The 21,030-nt window shown below is 57.2% G+C and overlaps 1 protein-coding gene across 2 annotated transcripts in view; it reads right to left on the reverse strand.

Annotated features, from left to right (window-relative positions):
* The window catches only part of EPHA2 (EPH receptor A2), a 27,446-nt gene continuing 6,416 nt past the window's right edge, over positions 1-21,030 (reverse strand). For both annotated transcript variants that reach the window (XM_067721527.1, XM_067721521.1), the window contains exons 3-17: positions 20,085-20,754; positions 11,652-11,807; positions 11,214-11,546; positions 10,561-10,676; positions 9,937-10,090; positions 9,360-9,459; positions 8,831-8,886; positions 8,459-8,584; positions 8,180-8,365; positions 7,946-8,007; positions 7,632-7,841; positions 7,275-7,424; positions 6,321-6,514; positions 5,563-5,718; positions 1-948 (exon numbers count right to left, since the gene is read on the reverse strand). In XM_067721527.1, coding sequence (XP_067577628.1) covers positions 843-948; positions 5,563-5,718; positions 6,321-6,514; positions 7,275-7,424; positions 7,632-7,841; positions 7,946-8,007; positions 8,180-8,365; positions 8,459-8,584; positions 8,831-8,886; positions 9,360-9,459; positions 9,937-10,090; positions 10,561-10,676; positions 11,214-11,546; positions 11,652-11,807; positions 20,085-20,754 — 2,775 coding nt within the window. In that variant the 3' untranslated portion in view covers positions 1-842. The remainder of the gene's footprint in view (positions 949-5,562; positions 5,719-6,320; positions 6,515-7,274; positions 7,425-7,631; positions 7,842-7,945; positions 8,008-8,179; positions 8,366-8,458; positions 8,585-8,830; positions 8,887-9,359; positions 9,460-9,936; positions 10,091-10,560; positions 10,677-11,213; positions 11,547-11,651; positions 11,808-20,084; positions 20,755-21,030) is intronic.

A 21,030-nucleotide genomic window follows, 5' to 3' on the forward strand; every position in this document is an offset into this window, starting at 1 on the left:
TTTGAACAATCTGCAACTTTATTTCAGAGCAGAAATAAGTCATTTCCTAACAATAAATATAAAAAAAATAATAATAAATTAAGGTTCGAAGAGAAATACGCAACAGAACAAAATCATTAATACTGACAGAGTAGAAAATGTTGCCTAAAGGGGTGAGAGGCCGGATGGGCCAGCCCCCAGCCTGGGAATGTCTGACACAGGCCATTGTCTGCCCCCAGTCCTAGCCGGGCCCCTGTCACACACACATTCTCTCCACAAAGTACAAAATATATATTTAAAAAAAAAAAAACCCTCCACACAACCAAGCATCCTGTGAGGGCCCCGAGGAAGCAAGTGTTTGGCCCGTGGGGGCTGAGGATGGGGCCTGGGGGGCTGAGGAAGGCACTAGAGGGACGGGAGAACCGCTGTGGGTCTTGCCCAGCTGACTTTGCCGTTTGTCCTCTTCTCGTGAGGTACCCTGCTCCTGTGACTGCTGCAGGCTGACCGCCCCACCTCCTGAGACGGCGAAGGGGAGGTCAGTTTAGCAATGTCCCACGTGTGTGTCCAAAGGCCTTGGCGGGGCTCCTACCCCAGGGGATGCTGGGAACACGATGGTGACCGCTAAGTGCTTGGCTGTCTGTCCTTTGTAGGTGAAGAGGCCCCCCTGCCCAAGGTCCCTGAGCATCTCCTCAGCTCAGGCCAAGGTATCGTCCAAGACCCCCCAGCAGAGCCCTCAGGGTGGCATCAGTAAAGAAGGACTAGAAATAAATAAGGTCCCTGGTGGCCCAGCATGGAGCTGGCAGGAAAGCCAGTCTGTTTCTTCAAGTATTCTTAGCTGAGGGGGTCACGAGGTCTGTCAGGGCTCAGATGGGGATCCCCACTGTGTTCACCTGGTCCTTGAGGCCCAGCAGGCTGTAGGCAATGCGCTTCTGGTGGCCGGGCAGCCGCACCCCAATCCTCTTGATGTCGCTGTGCGGGGGAAGGAGAGAGGGAGAGTGAGCGGCCTGCTCTGGAGAGGTGGGCAGCCATGGCAGGGAGGTGAGGGGAGAGAGGAGGGACTGGGGAGGGGGCCCTCGGTGCCTGGGGGGCAGAGCTCGTAAGGCAGAGGTCTGATGAGTGGATGCATATCCGGAAAGCCTGCCGACAAAATTCACAAAACGATTGAAGCGCTGAACGCGAGCAGCTTTGTTTTTTTTTAAATCAAATCTGCACAAAATCTATGGTAGGTGCTGTTTTTGCCCCCATTTTGCAGACTAGAAAACTGAGGCTCAAAGAGGTGAAGTGACTTGCCCAAAGTGACCCAGGCTAAGAGGTGGAGGAGCTGAATCAAGCCAGCTGTGAACAAAGGCTTCCCTCCCCCACCCTGGGGTCTGTCCCCAGGTAAGGCTCCTCCCCAGGCAGCACTGATGCCATCACCAGATGCCAGGGACCCTCTGGGGGTGTCGCGCAAAGCTCTCTGCCCGAGGTCTCGTCACAGCCATCGCCTTATTTCACCTCCACTCCCTCCAAGTTCTCATAACGGAGGAAGGACTCAGGAGATCCTTGCTGAGGGGCCATCAGAGGTTAAAGTCCTGCTGGTCTCTAATGGGAGGGGCTTTCAGGTGACCAGATCCAGTGACTAGGTTACCCTGAGGTAGGGGTTTTCCCTTTAGGGACCTCAATTTCCTCACCTGTAAAATGGGATAACAGTGCCTAACTGGAGAGTGGGAGATCCCGGATACTGGTGGCAGAGGGGTAAGGCGGCATTAGTACCAGATAGAAAGACGCGCCCAGAAGCCCATAGCCCTTCCCTGCCCCTCCTTTCCATGCCCCTCCATCCCCTTGTAAAACCACTTACACTCCAAGAGCCCTGGAGCAGACCTTACTGCTTACTCTGGGAGTTTCCTCCTTCACCATCCTCGTCCACCAGCCCAAACCCATGAAAACACCAGGTTTTTACGGGCCCTCTCCTGGCTGTAAAGGGAGCTAACTATACGGTGCAAGCTCCTATTTGCAGTTCCAGAGACATGACTTTCAGGTGTGTGGGAGGGCGGCTCAGGGACTGAAGCAGGAAGGCCAGGAGTCAGACATCTGGGAGAACTTCCTAACCTAACACTACAGCGCCATTTCTAACCTATGCAGTTGAGGGTGTTGGAAAAGAAGCACAGTTTTCCCCATACCTGCAGGTCTAAGTGTGGCTCCCAGATAAGTATTCGGACCAGCAGGGAAGGAGGCACTTACTGAAAAGGCAGGATCCTGGGCCCAACTCCAGACTCACTGACTTTGAAGTTCTGAAGGCAGGGCAGGGAGTCTGCATTTGATCAGATCCCAAAGACCCTGATGTATGGTTTAAGGACCAGTGGGTTATGTTAGCTATAGCAGAGCAACGGTAGGGCCTAGTGCCCCAGGCTCATCCCCTCACTCCCAGCCCCTCCCAAGGTCCAGGATAGGCCTGGTAAACAGTAGGCCCTCAAGGAGTGTCTGCCGAATGAATGAATGAATGAATGCTTTAGTGGCGACTGAGCCATTGCCCAGGCTGCCTGGGGCCCCTCTCCCAGGTTGGTGAAGTTAACCTGACAGGGCGGGAGCTGAGGGTGCTTCTGAGGTCCATCTAGGAGGAGGAGTCCTGGGCTGGGAGGCAGGAGGCCGAATTCTAGTCCTGGATTCCACCAGAGCCTCGGGTGGGTCCTGTCCTGTCTTTGGGCCACAGTTTCTTTATACGTAAAATAGGAGCTCTGATTAGATGCTTCTAAGCCACCTGCCCCAGCCCCAGTCTCTTCCAACACAAAGCCCCCCAAACCTTCCCTGCCTCGTTTCCTAACTATAAACAGGGACACACACAGGATGAGGCTCCCAGACCGGCCAATGCCTGCGGCCTCTTGCAAGTCTGTTCCTGCCCCAGCCTCAGTTCCCCACTCGGAGATCCAAGGCAGTCCCTTCCTTGGATCAACTCTCATCACAGGGGTGGGGAAGCACATGACTGAGGCCGCCTTCTTCCTGAGCACTCGCAAGGCCAGCCCCGGCCTCAGGGAATTCAAAGGCCACAGTCTCCCCGGTGAGCACCGACTGTGCTCTGGTCCTTGGTGCAAGGAGAGTGGAGGGAGAGGTGGCCTGATCATTCATCCTCTCAGCAAACATCCCATCAGCGCCACGCCTGGCACTCGGAGACCAGAAGACCCATCCGCCAGTGTCCCCACGCCCTCTCAGGACGCCGTATGCCACAGCCTCGCACACCGGATGGGCCTTTTGCTGGACTGGGTATTTTTCTGGGGTGTGACATCCACTGCTTTCATTAGCTCCTCGAAACACATTTAGAACCACTCACTACTCCAGCTAGAAACTCAAGTGAGTCCAAAATAACACAATGCATGCTCAAGATGAGAAAAGGTGGCCACTGTGGGACCACAGGGAACCGGGCGGCCAGCCCCCTGGGAGGGGCCAAAGGAAGCAGGGAGGCAAAGGCGGGGGTAAGGGCATTGAAGCCGAAATCCAGACCCCATCCCAGAAGGGCTGAATTCTGAGAGCGGCTCAGAGCCTCGCACTGGGATCCACAGCATGTGCAGACAGAGCTTTCGGGGTGCAAAAGCACTTTGAGACCCCCCTTTCTTTCATTTAATTGAAGTAATGAAGGAGGCAGTGGTGTGAGTCACACAGGCCCCAGATCTGAGCACCAGTGGAGCTGATGGGAGGAGAAGCAGCGTGGAATGACTTCCTGCCTTTATGCAGGCCTTTTCAAAACACAGCACACACACCCTCCACCGATCCAAGACAGCCCCGTCCCTGCTCCTTCCTGCTCGTGGGAAAGGAATTGGCCGAGGAGCACCCCGGGCTATTTCGGGAAGCTTCTACGAACATGTGTTTCCTGTATGCACTTCTCCGTGCCCTCAGCTCTGCTCACCCAGGAGAGAAACTGTACTGTCCTCAGTGGGAGCTCCTGGAGGGGCAAAGGGGGCCGTTCCAGGTTCCCAGGTTAGAGGAGGGAGCCGAGGAACCCTGGTATTTGCCCGCAGGCTATGGGTGGAAAGCAAGGGCATGGAGGAAAAGGGAAGAGCGACATGGGTTAAGCCCTCACTGCGTACCAGGCATATCATCTGTATTGCACCCATGCAATCCCCACAATGGGGAAACAGAAACCAAGGTTCAAAGATGGAACCTAATTTGACCAAAACCACCGGCTAGGGAGTGGCCAGTGTGGGCTCGAACCCAGGTGTGACTGCAGAGCCCAAGCTTTGGACCCTGCAGTTGGCTGGAAACAAAAGATATCCTGGGGCCCGTCTCTTCTCTCCACATTTCCGTGCCGCCCTCTGGTCAGCTCTGTCCCTGCCTGACTTTCATCCCAGCCTTCCCCTGGGACAGGCTGGGGCCTAGTCTGAGAGGCCTTGAGCAACAGGTCAGAAGCCCAGTTGAGCAGTTTTCAGAGGCCTTGGAGAATGTTCAGACACAGGCCCAAATCCCAGAACTGTGACCCAGAACTGTGGGACGCCTGGGTCATCCCTTCCCATGTGATTCCCAAAACCTCTCAGCCCCAAGGCTCATTCCCACCATGACCTTGGACCTTACACAAGCTGGGCTATTGGGAACTAACAGTATTTTTAGAAGCACAAAAAGCTAAGAGGGTAATGTCTTCTCCCTCCTGGGGTGGGAGGAGGTGTCCATGCCAAGTCCATGCCGGGAAGGGTCCCTGATGCTGCAGCTGGGAGGAGAGGAGAGCTCCCATAGGGCAGCCTGACAAAAGGCAGAACCCAGGGCCAGGGAAAGGGGTAACTGCCACTTCTTGCCAAGCTGGACCGCAGAGCTGAGAGTCAACCACACGGGGAGAGGTGCCTGGGATGGGCTGGCCTGGTGCCCTCTCTCCTCGGCATCAGCCAGGGAAGTCCGAGGGCTCTGCCCATTTCTTCTCAGCGTCCTGGAGAGGAACACTGCCCCTAACTGGCTGCGTGACCTCGGGCAACCTATGTAACCTCTCAGCCTCAGTTTTCCTACTTAAATAGGGAAGTAATAATAGCATCTATTCACAAGGCAAATAGGGAATTCAACCAGGTGATGGCTGTGAAGTGAAGCCTTTCTTTTCTCAGCTACAAATTGTGTGACCTGGAGTAAGCTGTGTAACCTCTCTGAGCCTCAGTTTCTCCACTAATGACCTCCATGGTCCCTGAGCTCTGGATCCTGACTGACCAGGGCTGGAATCCCCCAAATGGCCATGGACCCTGGGCTGTACTGTTTCTGACCTGCCCAGTGGGACTACTGACGGGAACCACCTGCCAAGTTATCATGAGGGCTGATTCAAAGTGCTCAGGCACAGAGCTGGCACAGCTCACGATAAATGCTATGGTTATGTTCACAATTACTATTATTTTCTCACTGTGGAAAAAAGATGTAGGAAGGGGACGGAGCCACGAGTAAGTGACCAGAATTGCTGGCTGCCAGCCTGGTTCTGCCCTTCCTGCAAAGCCACCCTCCCCAAAAGAGAAGGAGAGAGAAAGAGAAGAGAGGGGAGCGTTGGGAAGGTAGAGAGAAGAGCAGATGGGTGGTGGAGCCAGAGGCAGCCTGGGGAGGCGGGAGGCGGGAGAGGGCAGGCACGGGCGGGGAGGAGCGCAGACTCACTCGTTGGTCATCTGCACCACCTTCTCGATGGCCGTGTAGCCGGCCGCCAGGAAGTGCTCAGTGTACTGCTGCATCTTGATGGATTCCAGCCACTCGGACACCGTGCGGAAGGGCACACCCTCTGAGCCACTGGTGCTGGGCAGCCGGATGGACACCCTGCAACAGGAGATACCGGCCCGCGAGTGAGGGGCTGCAGGGTCCAGCCCACGATGCTGCTCCCTAACCCCGGCAGTTCGCTCAGCTGCCCTGTGCCTCGGTTCCCTCAGCTGGACAACGGGGCAGCCACGTCAGGTGGGCTTCCGGGAGTCTGCCTGATGTGTCGGGAGCAGTCAGTGTTTATAGCTCCTGCCACCCCTCTGCTTCTACTGATGATACCACCACCGGTTACTACAAAATAACCAAATGTTAAGAGAGTCAGGTTTTCAGAGTCCCGGTCCCAGCCTGGCCACTTGCCAGCACATAAGACACTTAATTGCCCTACGTCTGTTTCCTCATCTACAAAAGGGGGATGATGACAGGACCCAACTCCTAAGCTGTTTAAATGAGTTAAGACACGTTAAGCGCTGAGTGCCGCGCTGGCACATTTACTGTGTGTGCTGATTGGTTCCGTTAGTGCCTCCTGAGCCAACCCAGTCCAGTCTGAGTAAAGCCCACGCGTAACTTCTGAGCCCCTTGCCCACCACCCCTGGCTGCCCATTACGCTGAAGTGGCTCAGGAGTAAAACTGGGGGCCCCCTGGACTGAGGGTATGGAACCCACCGGGGGTCGAAGTCAGCCAGGGTCTTGAGGGATTCGGGGGCGCGGATGAGCTTGTCCAAGATGCTGACAATGTCGGCGAACTTGGGGCGGCGGGCGCGCTCCTGCTGCCAGCACTGCATCATGAGCTGGTAGATGGCGGAGGGGCAGTCCATGGGTGTGGGAAGCCGGAAGCCGTCATTAATGGCCTTCATCACCTGGGGGAGGGGGCGAGCAGGATGCTCAGGGGTGCCTTCACAGCCCCCAAACTCCCCCATACACAGGGGCTGCTAGAGGAGAGAAGGGGAGCCCCCGAAACAGCGGGGTTGGCCTCCTTCCTTAGGCACGACACACAACCTTCAGCACTACACAAAGGACAGGTGCTAAGAGGATGTCTCCAGAGGAGGAAGGGTCTCCTGACTTTGTTCCCTCACAGGGTATCCTGGGCAGCAGCCATGCTGTGTGCCCTGCAGCAGCCTCCCCGCGGTCTCTGGGCACCTATACTCTCTGCTCCCTTCAGCCAGAGCACTCTTCCCCTCCGTGTTCTCACCCGGCTGCTGCTGCTTTATTGTGCCTTAGTCCTAGCTGAGACGTGACCTCCTCTGGGAAGCCTTCCAGGCCTCTAGGCTGCATGAGGCACCAGGCACTTGCGCGCGCGCGCACACACACACACACACACACACACACACACACACACACACAGATACACACATGCGTGCACGCACACACTTCCCCCACACCCACTACTTCTTTCCTCGTCCTTCTGCTGAGTGTAAGCAGGGACTGGGTCTGGAGCTCAGCACAAGGCCTGACACATGGTAGGCCCTCAAGAAACATTCACTGAACGAACCAGTGAAGGGGTGTACCAGATGAAGATTAGCCCCCAAAACTCTTCTCTGCCCAGCCCCTGGGGTTCGAGGATGAGTAAAGGGTTTCAGTTCAGATCCGGATGGGGCTGGGCAGGGCGAGGGGGCCTACCTCGTGGTTCGACAGCTCCCAGTAGGGCCGCTCGCCGTACGTCATCACTTCCCACATGACGATGCCATAGCTCCACACGTCGCTGGCGGAGGTGAACTTGCGGTAGGAGATGGCCTCTGGAGCCGTCCAGCGGATCGGGATCTTGCCACCCTGTGGGGACCTGGCCAATCACTATTGTCCCCTAGGCCACCCCCAGGACGATCGCAGTCAGGGCCCCTCCTCCATGCTCCCCAGAGGTGTTCTTGCCACCTGAGGCCCACGCCCCAGGTGGGCAGGGGAGAGGACCCCGGAGCAGAGCGAGGGCTGCTTCACCTCACTGAGGCCCCCATCCCAGGTGACAGCCGCCCCAGCCCTTACACTGGTGGTGTAGGTGGCCTCGGGGTCGTCCTCCAGCACACGGGACAGGCCGAAGTCAGACACCTTGCAGACCAGGTTGCTGTTGACGAGGATGTTGCGGGCAGCCAGGTCGCGGTGGACGTAGTTCATGTTGGCCAGGTACTTCATGCCGGCCGCGATGCCCCGCAGCATGCCCACCAGCTGCAGCACGCTGAACTCGCCATCCTTCTCCTGCCAGAGCACAGGCCCTCAGCTGCCAGCCAGCCAGCCCCGCGCCCACCAGGGCCCCTAAGCGCCAGCCACAGATCCCGCCCCGCCCCGGCCCACGTCCTTACCCGAAGGAACTTGTCCAGAGCCCCGTTCTCCATGTATTCGGCGATGATCATCATGGGCTTGTCTGCAGGGGTGAGCACAGGTGTGAGGGGATGGCCACAGGTGGAGGGAAGAGGCGCAGGCGGGGCGGGGCTGGGCACAGCTCTGAACAGAGACCCTATTAGAGGCCCCGTGGGCAGCCCCTCCCCCACCCCCCACGTGGGTCTCCCACAGCCCACTCTGAAGCCGGGCCTCACATTTGGAGACAACGCCCTCCAGGCGGATGATGTTGTGGTGGCTGAACTGGCCCATGATGCTGGCCTCGCTGAGAAAGTCCACCCGCTGCTTCTCTGTGTAGCCGGCTTTCAGCGTCTTGATGGCCACGGGGACCTCCTTCTTGACCGACACCTTCAGCGTGCCCTTGTACACCTCCCCAAACTCTCCTGCAGGCAGGCGATGTGGGAGACATCCCAGTCAGCCCGGGCGTCGGCTGCTCCCAACCCGTACCAGGCCCCTCGGCGAGCGCTTAACCTCACCTGCTCCGATCACCTTCTGCCGCGTGACACTGGACGGATGGATCTCGGTGGTGAACTTGAGCACAGCCTGGTTGGGGTCTTCGTATGTGTGTGGGTCCACGTATGTCTTCAGGGGCTTCAGTTGTTCTGGGAGGGGAAGGAAGGGCAGGGTCACAGACAGTCTGGGGAGGGGAGGGGTCCCTACGAGGGGCTGCCTTGGGGGAGGGGGAGGAGGAGTAGGCAACAGTCCGGGCACCTCAGGAGCCTCTGGCTCAGCCCTCTGAGCTGCCCAAGGACGCCCAGGGAGTGCTCTGGCTGCCCCCATCTCTACCACAGAGCCGGGGAGGCCCGTGGGGACAGCAGGCCAGGCATGGAGACGGCGCTGCATCTCACCTGACTTGGAAAAGTAAACGTCTTCCGAGGACTGGCGTGTCCGCAGGCTCTTCCTCCTGAGAGACCCCATGGGAAACCAAACACGCAGGGAGGTCAGTGACCTGCCCCAGCCGGGGAGCCTCCTGACCCTACTCTGGTCCAGGTTGCGGGCCTGGTGCGCTCAACACTCTGCTCAGTCGGGCAGAGGCATGGAAAAGGCCAGGGGAGAGGAAACGAGCAAGCCGGGCTCACTCCTTGGGATCTACACCCCGTAATGGCCCCTTAAGTGGCTGTAATGAAGGCTCTCCTCATTAGAGCTCCCCAGAGCTTCCTGCCCGCGTGTCCCGAGGAAGTGTGGACGCACTGTCATAATGACCACCATGCCCTGAGCCTCGCAGGTGCTGTGCTGAGCCCTTGACAGATCATTACATCTTTACAGCCCCCCGGGAGGCAGGGACTAGATTTCTATCAGCCCCAGTTTCCATACAGGAAGCTGAGGTTCCTGCCCCTGTGTCCCACCTAAGCCCCCAGGGCATAGGCTCCAACGAACCTGCGGTGGATGAAGAAGCCAATTCCTGCCAGCACCAGAAGCAAGACCACACCAACGGCCAAACCACCAATCACTGCCATGTTGCTAGATCCTTCCACGGCTGCCAGGGAGAGACCAGCAGGTGACAAGGGAGCCCCCCCCTTCAAATCATGGTAATACCCCCGGTTGTACTTTAGGGCCCCAAGACACCTGCCAGGTGCCTTTACTAGTGACGGTCCATGAGGATATTTATTCCCATTTCACAGATGGCAAATGAGAGGGCTTCCCCAGGGAATAGAGCAGGTAGTCTCAGGTGTGTGGGACTCTCTCCGCGATGCAGGATTTGAACTGGGCCCGCCAATGCCACAGCCCACATCCTTCCTTCTCACAACACTGCCCTGGGTACACAGCTGGTTCCCACACCCCCAGCCTTCAATTCTGCCCCCTCCCCACACTGGACTGACCCACACTGGACTGTCCTAGGCCCTGGCCGACCAGGAAGGGGACACTTCTAAGTTCTTTGCTCCATTCCCTCCGCCCACAATGTCCCAGTTGTTTCAGGACTCTGGCCTGGCCCACACCCCGGTCCCTGACTCACACAGTGTCTGGAACTCGTGCACCTTGCTGCCAGCACCCTGGCCCTCCTGCGTCAGCGCCTGCACCTGGACCAGGTAGATGGTGTCCGGAGCCAGGTCATCCAGGGTCACGGAGAAGCCTTCAGTGCGGCGCACGTTGTAGCTGTTGGAGTCCCCCTGTGGGTGTTTGGCGGGTGGAGGGACAGACAGTGAGGGCAGGGCCATCAGCTTAGCCTACCAGGGAGCAGCCCCAGCTTAGCAAGGTGACAAGCTATGTTAGCAACCTCGATGCTCACCTTACAGAGGAGGAAGCTGAGGCTCAGAGAAGTGAAGCGACTCACTCCAGGTCATAACCAGCAAATGCGTGACCCAGGACTCAAACCCGGTCTGTCTGATCCCCAAGACCTGGCTCCCCACCACCCAAGACTATCTCTTCTGGGGATTCCAGAACACTATGTCTTCTTTCCCACAAATCTCTGCTGGGCTGGCCTGGGAGAGGCAACTCTCAGGAAGACCCCAGACCCCACTTTCCTCATCTGCAGAACAGCGCTTCTTCAGATGGCTGTGTTGTGCAGTGAGCGTCTATGTGACCAGCTGGTCCTCTGTTCGAAGCCCAGCGGGGACAGCCCCACCCCTTTGAGAGTTACCTTCTTGCGGTAGGTGACCTCGTACTTCCACACGCGGCTCTGCTGCGGTGGAGGAATGCTCCAGGAGACGCTCAGCGAGGTGGTGCTGCGGTCCTCCAGCTTCACCTTGGGGGGCTCTGGGCAGGACGGTGGGGGGAGGGGAGCGGTGTGAAAAGCCACACGGGGGAAGGGGAGTAGTGGGGATGCACCCAGACGCATTCCCATCCACAGCCCAGGCTCCTTAGATCCCGACCTGGGATTCTCAACTTCCAGCTCCAGAGCACAAAGTCCCAGGCTGGGCCCCACCACAGGCCGGCACATCGGGGGTACCCTGTGAGTACTTATGAGTGCATAAATAATAAAACCAAAACAATATCTGACTCTTGCTATAACCTCTTTATGGACCAGGCACTGTTCTAAGAGCCTTATATACAAGAGTTTATTAAATCCTCTCAAAAGCCCTAGAACGCCCATTTTACAGGTGAGGAAACTGGGGCTCAGAGAGGTTAAGTAACCTGCCCACCGTCACAGAGCTTGGAAGTGATTACAGGGACTGTGTCTTTATCCACTTGCTGCTGTCTCTCTCTGAACCCAGCCGAACCCTGAGTGGCCATCCTCATGAAGCCCCACCTGGGCGGGCCCCAAGGGCACAGCTGCCACCCCTGGGCCCTCACCTGTCTGGTTGATGCTGACGCTGGCAGTGAGGAAGCTGCGGCTGGTCACCAGGTCCGAGACGCCGTTGCGGGCCTCTACGGTGAAGGTGTAGTTCATATGGGGCTCCAGGTCGCTGACTGTCACGCTGGTGCGGGTCAGCCCGTGCGGTGGCTCCGAGTAGCGCACGCTGGCCTCGCAGGGACCGCACTCGCCTGACTCGGGCCAGCACTGCTCGCAGGTGACAGTGTAGGTGATGTCCTCGCGGCCCCCGTTGTCCTGGGGGGGCGTCCAGCGCAGCTCCACTTTGGCGCCCATGCCCACAGCCGTGAGGTAGTGCGGGGCGGAGGGCGGGCCTGTGCAGAGGGCAGAGGGCAGAGCTCGGATCCAGGTAGGCCTGGACATGTCAACATCACCACGCCCAGCTCTGTCACCCCTCCCTGACCCACTGTGAGACTCACGCGTGCAGAGCAGTGAAAGTGGGTCCTGCGGGGCCCGGAAATAGCCTTCCTCACACTCGCAGGCGGTGGCCCCCTCGGAGGACGGCAGGGTGTGTGGGGGGCACTCCAGACAGGGGCTCTCGGATGCCTCGGACTTGAAGAATCCCGGCGAGCAGGCTGGCAGGCACAGGGACAGACATCAGCTCAGCCTGTTCTCACCCCGAGCGACTTTTCCCTCCCTGGCCCTGGGACCCCTGGCAAGTCACTAAACCTCTATGGGCCTGTTTTGTCATTGGTAAAAGGTCTTGTGATGAGAAAATGTGTGGTAAGCACCTAGCTTGGGCCAGACACCCAGGAAGTGCCTTGCCTCCTGCTCCAAAGCTTTGCAGCCCCCTCCCCAGTGGCTCTGGCAAGAAGCACCATGCCCCTGAGCCTGGCATTCAAGGCCCACGTCTCACCTTCCAGCTTCCTAAGAATCCTATCTCACAGCTGGCCCAGCCTTGGACAGAGGCTGGAGAGATCCTTTAATCCGTGCGGACCAGCCTGGCAGGTCCCCACCTGGACTGAGAGCTGCCCAGGGCAGTGACTGCTTCTTCTTCGCCATTTGTGTTTGCTGACTCACAGATCAGACGGGGGCATCAGGATGCTACCTCTGCAGGTGCGCCCCCCGCCCTGGGACCCGACCGCTTTCCTGTTCCGGGGCTGGCTGACCAGGAAGCAGGAAAGGCCAGGCCCCCGGCATTTTCTCTGGACCTGCTTTCAGGGACCCAGTCATTTCCGCCACTCACAAGGGCGGCCAGAAAGCAGCTCTCCCTCCCCCGGTGGCAGGTCCTGTCCTGGCCAAGCCGGGGGAGCTCAGACACCTGACTCCAGAGGCTCCTTCCTCCCACCACCCTATCCTGCCCCTGCCTGCCCCTGCCCCAAGCCCTTTCCTGGTCCCACAGACAGGGAGCTACCCAGACACTGTGCAGGGCTGTCCAGGGATTGCGCAGCTGCTGAAGTGGCCAAGGTGGGGTGGGGTCACCCAGGGACCTCTTACCCAACCCTACAGTTATCGTTCCCGCCCTCAGCTTACTCTGGAGAGGGTCCTGAGATACCTCCAGCCTCCAGCGTCATGTTCATCAAACACTGATCCTCAACTCTGCGTGCAGCCCAGTGCATGGACCTCGAGATGAGACAAAGCCCCTGACCTCTGGGAGCTAGAGCACGTGACAATGTCCACCATACAGGGGTGGGCAGCAAGGACCTACTGCACAGCACAGGGAACTCTGCTCGATGTTATGTGGCAGCCTGGATGGGAGGGGAGTCTGGGGGAGAATGGATACACGTATACGTATGGCTGAGTCGCTTTGCTGTGCACCTGAAACTATCACAACATTGTTAACAGGCTATACTCCGATATAAAATAAAAAGTTAAAATAAATAAATAAATAAAGGGGTGGGCAAAGGGCTAAGGGGGTAGAGACAAGCTTGGCTGGAGGTTTGTGGAGTCATAGAGGAGATATTTCAGCTGGGGTTTAGAGGCTGAGTAGGAGTTCAGCAGGGCAGAAATACTGGGAGGAGGAGTTAGGGGTGAGAAACAGCAAGGCTAACACAGGAAGTATGAGTGCCTTTGTGGTCGGAAATCAGGGAAGCAGCAGGCAATGAGGCTGAGTGATCTCCAGGGACCAGATTGAGAAAGGCCTTTAATGCCAGGTCAAGGACTTTATCCTGGGGGCAGTGAGAGCCATTGAAGGTTTGATGTAGAGAATAATGGCATAGTCAGATCTACGTTATCAAGAAAAATCTGTGGACAGTCTCCCTCCTTTAGTCCTCTATGCGAGCAGAGAGAGGTGGGGAGTCAAGGGACAGGACTCAAAGGACACCCAGTTCCTAAGGTCTTGGATAGTGACTTCCCGTTAATGACTGCTTGCTGGAGGCCCCAGGGGGACCATCCCAGAAGTCCCTCTCACCTCCTCTGGCTGTCCTGCCACTTCAGAATGTCAGCACAGGCCCTGAAAGAGCTCAGGCACACGCTGTAGGGAAGGGGGCTTGTCCAGGACAGAAGGGACCTGGGACCCGACTTGCTCTGTGCAGAGCCTGGAGCCCCAGTTACAAACAGCCACCACTGATTCAGCAGCGCTGTGTGCAGTTCCTGGGCTATGCACTTGACATTCATTTAGTCCTCACAATAAGTCTGTTATACTAGGCACTGTTATCATTCATTCCACTTTGGAGGTGAGGAAACTGAAGCTCAGAGAGGAAAAAGAACTTGGCCAAGGTCAACAAGCTCCTAAGACACGAACCCAAAACCTAAACCCAGGATGCCTGACCTCGAACCTCCCTCCTTTCTCACAAACATTTCAGTTTGGAGCAAAGAGAAATCAATGTTCTGAAACAAGCCGGAAGAGAGAGGAGAGGAGGTCCGACCTGCTTCAACAGCCAGAAAATCCCCAAACTAATTTCAGAGCAGCTGGGGGGCGGGGCGAGGGGCTGTGCCCCCTCTTAACATACGTCTTCTCATACTGGGCACATTTATGTCCTATGGGGAGGAAAGCTTAGAATCAAGCCCGGGGGGTGGGTGGGGGTTTGTTGGGGCCTCCAAGCGGCCTCCTTCAAGGAAGGCCCAAAGGTCTTTCAAGTCTCCTATTGTATTTAAGAAATCCACGTGTATTTTGCAGTCCTCCTCATAACTTATCTGTTACGATACAAAAATAGCTCTCTCCTCCCCCAAATCTTCAAGTAAAAATGAGACTTCAGAAAGCTGGGCTATGTTTATCCTGGGATCTCAATTCCCCCAAATGCCCTGACTTGTCCACCCGAGGGGCTCATACTCAGGGTAAGTGCTGGCTCCAGGTGGTCCAGGCCCCGCGGAGTAGGGGTGCTCAGGGGCCCCTAGAACACTATCGCACCTTCCCAGCTCAGGCTCTCAGGCTGGGGAGGGACCACGAGCCCCCACAAGGTTTTAGCCACCTGCAAAACCCACAATGTCCCCACTCCCCACCACGTGGTTGCTCCCCAGCCCCCAGCCCTATGCCAAGAGGCGGAAGTGGGGGAAGAGGCGGGTTCCATTCTTTGGTCCCAGAGCCCGGGGGTGGCCCGTCTGCTGCCAGCAGGAAAGAGGGAATTTGGAGAGATTTCCGCTGCGGATGTGCCAGATATTACAGTGGAGAGGCAGCACCAACAAGGCATGTACTTGCCTGACGAGAATGTGGTGCCCCCTCCTCCAACCACAGAACTTCAAGGGGCCCTGCCAGAGTGTGCCCGTGCTCAGGGGCCCCAGAGTTCATGTGTCTGACACCAGCAGGCCCCTGTGTCTTCCTGACTTTGCCTGGTTGGATTTCCTGGCGTGCAGGGCAGGCAAGTGGGGACAGGGGTCACACTTTTGGTGTTCACACATTCTCAAACATACTCACATACACAAACTACCCATGGTGCCTTCGCCAACCAGCAAACTCCTATGCATCCTTCAATACCCAGCTTGAGCTCTTCTACACAGCCCTCCCAGACTGCCCAATTTCTGGTCCCCTTCTGACCATTAGGGCATCTATTACTCACTCTTATGTTTACCAAATAGAAATTGAGCGTTTCCTACGTGTCTGGCACAGTGCTGGGTGCTGGGAGACCATGGCAAGATAAACACTGTTTCTGCTCCAGGGGAATTCACAGCCTGGCTTTCATGCTCCACTGGAAATGATTTCTGCACATATTAGGATCCTCTATGAGACTGGCAGCTCGTGGGGAGCAAGAATTATCTGTGTCCCGTGTCCCAGCACAGGGTCTGGCATGCAGTAGGTGCTCAGCTAGTGTTTGCTGACTGGATGGATGAATGAATATGTGAGTAAAGACAAAACCCACGTGTTCATTAAACACGAGCTCTAGGGCCACAGAAATGAGCGGTGTTTCAGTTCCCAGGGAGACCCTGCGGGGACAGTGCACCGGGACACCACCTGCCTGGCACCGGAGGCTGACTCTGACACACCTGTGGAGAACTCCTCTGACCCCAGTCGCCTGGCAGGCCCGGGGCCACTCCGAGCAGGGGAACTAACTGGGGCATGGTGACTGCACCCAGGGCTGCACCCCAGCTTTTCCAGTTCCCGATGCCCGCCCCTCAGATGGCAGCATGGGGTGTGACTCAGGGACATACACCCTCTGGCATGACGCAAATCCAGCCCCTGGCAGAGCCCCTCCCCCAAGGCCCAACAACCTCCCGGGCTGGTGGTGGTGGCGAGGTCACAGGGTCAATCACAGGGTCAAGAGGTCGCAGTGACAATTCCCTGCAGCCAGTCACCTCCCCAAGCCATGCCCAGCTGACGACCACGTGCACCCCCTCAGTCCAAGGATGTGAAGCCTGGACTTTGTCTGGTGCCCTGATGGGCAGCAAACGGCGACCCCGTAAGTTACTGACCCTGCAAATGAGGGGAACTGATAACTCCAGACCCCGGCAGCTTCTCAGTCCCCAGCAGGCCCTGTCGCCCCCATGGAAGCAGTTGTCCCAGTGGCCCAGTTGCTGCTAGCACCTTGCCCTTTTCCCACACACCCTGGGGAATTATCTGTACGCATTCCTCCACCAAGCTGTGATAAGCACAGCCTCTGCTTCCCGCTGTCTCCCTACCACCAGCCTTTTATCTTCTGTTTGCTTTCCCTGCCTCCTTCCTTCCGTTCTGGGGACTCACTCACCTCAGCGAGGGAGGGAGGGGCCGCCCCATGGAGCTGCCAGCGTCTGAATTTGCCCCCAGTGTGAGCTGAGGGCAGGGTGAGCAGGGCACAGAGGTGGGAGCTGCCACCCCCAACCCCCCATTCAGGCCAGAGGAAACTCCACAGAAATAAGGCCCGGTGGCACTCCCCAGGGAGGGGACAAGCCCAAGAGTCACAGCGCACAGAGTTCCCTACCTGGGGATCAGCCCTGTCCCGACTGCCAACAGCCCCTGCCATGGCTCAGGGACACCCTGTCTAAGGACCACCTCAATCAGCTCCTCCCCTTCAACTCTGGACCCTGGGAGAGGCCTGGGCCACTCAGGATGCCAGCACTAGGACCCGGCTCCTTGCACACATTGTGAGGTCACCCAGTCTGCAGGTTGCCAGAGCAACCCAGGTTCTCAAAAGGAACCACGGCAGAAAGTCACAGGAGGTAGGCTCTGATCGCTAAGTCAGCAAGGCTCCAACCTACCCATTTTACAGGTGGGGAGAATGAGGCCCAGAGGGGACTCACCAAGGTCACACAGCTTGTGGGTAGAAAGATATATGCCAGGGGCACTTGGGGACAGCCCTCCCCATGCCAGGCCCCAGCTCTTTTGGTCACTGTTTCCTCTTTCTGGGCCTCAGTTTCCTCATCTGTAAAATGAGGATAAAGTCCTCAGGTTCTCTGGGTTGTTTGTGAAGACAGAAGGAAACCTCGCTTGGGAAATGCTCAGCATGGGATGAGGTGTCCATGAACTGGGGGACAGAGAAGCTGCAGGAGCGAGGGGCTGGGCCCCTGGAGGGAGCAGCAGCCTCCAAGGAGGGAATTCCTGACCCTGCAGCCCCACCTCCAGCTCCGGCCTCCCAGCTGCTGGGCTGAGCCTCTGGCCAAAGCCGCTGGCCACCTGCTCACCTGGCCGGCTGGGGCCCCACCAGCTCAGCTGCCGATGCCAGCACAGGAAGCAGAGACAAACAGGGAGACAAAGCCTCCCCGGGGGAGATGACGGTCAGCCTGAGTGACTCCACTGTCCCCTAGGCAGGCCTGGGGAGGGAGGGCGGGGAGTGGGGGAGCTGGAGGGAAGCTGGCTCATTCCTGACATAGCTCACAAGAGCTCTCTGGGCAGTGTGCCCACCTGTCCGCACAGCACCTGGGAGGTGCCTCTCTTCCGTTGTCCATTTAACTCTTTCTTGAGCTGAGAGCTTCCTGGGGAAAGAACTCTCAGGAGAAACAAACTCTGGGAATAACCTGGACCAGGTGCTGGGTGACCTTGGCCTGCCCAGCGCCCTCTCTGGGCTTGGTTTGTCATCAATAAAAGCCACAATGGGAGAATCTGGGTCCATGGCCCCGTGGAGGGTGAGGCGGCGGGGGGTGGGGGCAGGCAGACCCTGCATCTCTCTCCATTTCTCCCTTAACATGCTCGGTAAGAGCCCCTCAACTACCTCACATCCTGCGCCAGGACCCACCATCCCGGGGCTGCCCTGAGAGTCTGTCCCAGGGCCAGGAGCTGAGTCAGGGATTCCAAAGGAACTGGTCATTTCCCACCCCGTTTCCTGACCCATCCTCCAGCTTGGACGCTGCTGCATCACCTAGATTCAATCCTGATGCAACTAAATCTTAGCTGTGTGACTCCAGGCAAGTCTCTTCACGTCTCTGAGCCTCAGTTTCCTGTCTGTTAAGTGGGGCTGATAACAGTCCCTGCCTCTCACGAAAGGTGGTACAGATTCAGCAGGAACAAGATAAAGTGCTCGCCGAGCTCATGCCTGCCCTGGAAGAGCACTTTTCTTTTCTTTCCTTTTTTTTTTTGAAGAGCACTTTTCTACAGGAATTACTGTTATTATCTCCACTGGCATCCCGGTCAGGGGTGCTGGGGAAGGTCTGGAGGGATAAAGAGTAGCCGGGCTGGGGGTTCCCAACCACACAGCGGGTCCCTAAACCATGCTGAAGGGAATTTTGGGAGAGGGACCCTAAGGAGGAAAAACCAAGGCAACAGGTGGCCGGCAGTGGAGAGGGTCCCACAAGCAAAGTCAAAGATTTCGCTCCTGGAAACCAGTCCTCCCTACCCTGGGGTGGCTCAACTCTTCACAAACAAAGCCTGTGAGGCCCTGACCCCCCACTTCCTGGGGAGGGAAGCCTGCCCCCCTTCCTGGAGAGAGACACCCCTCCCCAACCTCAACTGTCCACTTATCTCTGCAGGGCCTGAATCACCAGCCTGTGGAAAGTTTTCAGCTGCCCCTCACCCCGCACCCCTGCATTCTTGTGTGAGGATGTCATGTGGGAGGAGTCTGCTCAACCCACTGGGCTCCCTCGCACCCCCCCCCCCCAGTCATTGTCTGAAACTGGGAGTGTGCACTTGAGGTCACCTAAAGCAGGGGCCGCCTGAAGAGCAGAGGAGAGCTGGGAGGACAACAGGGTGGTGCGAAGGGCCAGAGCAGAGACTACACCACAGGCACAGAAAGGCTCTGAGGGGACATGTCATTCAGGGGTTTGCAGACTGTGTTAAGCAGGGTTCTGAGGATTTGTTTTAAGAGGCAAGTGGAGCCCATGAGAAAGGGCTTCAGGCTCCTCCAATACCTGAAACCCTTTCATGGGTTGCAGGATCCATGGCTAAAAACCAAGTATACAGTCTGCTAGTATAGTTGAACTTCTTGTCTTACGGACAAGAAGCCTGAGGCCAGAGATGAAGAGAGATTTACTGAAGGTCACTCAGTCGGTATGTATAGCTGTAGGGCCTAACCCCCCAATTTCTCAACACCCTGCTTATCTCAGCAAAGAAGCTCCCAGAGAGAGGGGATGAGCTGGCCTTCCAAAGGTCAGCCTACATTCCACAAATGCCCTGCCCCACAGCCATTTCCAGAAAAAGTCACCCATTGAAAAAATCCACGTTGCTCTAGAGCTTTCCGCTGTCACAGGTCCTGGCCGGGCCAAGCCACAGCCTCCCAGTGTGAGCTCACTAATGCCCAGGCCCTGTTCCCAGAGAGAGACTGATTTAATTGGCCCCCTCTCTGGGCTCAATCTGTCATCAGTAGAAGCCCCGATGGGAGGATCTGAGTCCATGGCCCTGGGGAGGGTCAGGTGGGGAGGGCAGATCCTGAGTATCCCCCCCACGCAGGCATTTTTCAAAAAGCTCCCCAGGTAACTGTCATGTACAGCCAGGGGATGCGAATCCTGGTTCAATTCACTCACCTCCATGTACGAAAGAGGAGCCTGAGACCCAGAGAGGTTAAGTGACCTGCCTAAAGTCACAGGGAGTTAACAGAGATGGTACTAGCTCCTGGGACTGTGCTATGTGCCCACAGTGCTGGTATATAATAGATACTCAAGATATACTTGTGGGATGAATCAAAAATAACAATCACACTTAAAAACGCTTATGTGTCAGACGCTGACCTAAGAACTTTACAAGTATTAAGTCATTTGATTATCATAACAACCCTACAAGATGGGCACTATGTTCATCTCCATTTTACAGATGAGGAAACCCGGGCACAGAGAGGTTAAGGAACTGGCTTAAAGTCACACAGCTAAATGTAAACCTGGGATTGGAACCCAGGTATTCTTTCCTAGAGTCTTCACTGGTAACCTCCATACCGTTTCTCAATGTATTCATTCTCGGTGAATGAGTGAATCCAATCATAAGGCCAGGAAGCCTCCGAGATTTTCACTAACAGAACCACTGCATGTCTGAGCAGGGACAACCTTACCAAGATCCCCACATCCCAGAGCTGAGACCAGATACTGGACCACAGGCTCCACCCCAGTACCCCCTTCTCTGCCACCACAGCGCCGTCACTCACCCTGGCAGGCGTCCTCCACCTTCTCGTAGCCTGCTTCGCACAGGCACTGGCCAATGAGCACTAGCCACTCGCCATCCACTGCGCAGTGCATGCGGGGCTCCTCACCCCCGGGCGGCACCACAGCGTGGTCCAGGCAGGTGCCATCCACGATGGCCAGGGAGGGCGCGTCGGAGCCCGCGATGGTCTCGGGGAAGCGGGCCAGCCCCTTCAGCAGCTTGGGACACTTCTTGTAGTAGACGCGGACAGAGAGCAGTGCCACGCAGGCACCAATGTCCTGAAAGGCCAGGTAGAAGCCCTTGCGGCTGAGCGGCCCCACGGAGCGTTCCTCCACGTTCAGCTTCACGTGGCGTGCTTCGAAGTCGCTGCTGACCGTGATCTCGTCGGGCGCGATGGTGTCGATCTTGGTGAACTGGCGCTTCTGGAAGTTGGTACCATAGTCCACGTCAGACTCGGCGTAGTAGAGGTTGAAGGTTTCCTTGCAGGAGCTCGCGCCCCCAGGGAAGCTATTGCAGTCACGCACGGTGAACTTGAGCTCGATGAAGATGCGCTCGGCCTCACCGCGGTATACCCAGTTGGTGCGGAGCCAGTTGTCCTGGTCGCTGGCCACCACATTGCACACGGAGTACATGTAGATGGGCATGTCGTCCATGATGTTCTGCATGAGGTCCCACTGCACGGGGCCGACAGGTTAGTGTGGGCAGGTGCCTGGGGGAAACTGAGGCCCAGAGGCATCGCCCAGGTGGCAAAGCTGGGCATCAGGAAGCTGCTCTATGGTTCCTGCTGTCCTCATTCTACAGGGAAGGAAACTGAGGCCCAGGGAGGGGCTTCAAGTCACCGTCACACACTACAAGTGGCTGAGCTGGATCTGACCCCCTGGTGTCCCTGACCCCAGTGTTGCAGTGCTGAACCCGTATACTATACAGTGAGCTGAGGGTGGAGGCTGGGG

Source organism: Pseudorca crassidens, chromosome 2, assembly GCF_039906515.1.
Source record: "Pseudorca crassidens isolate mPseCra1 chromosome 2, mPseCra1.hap1, whole genome shotgun sequence".
In the NCBI taxonomy this organism is placed as follows: Eukaryota; Metazoa; Chordata; class Mammalia; order Artiodactyla; family Delphinidae; genus Pseudorca; species Pseudorca crassidens.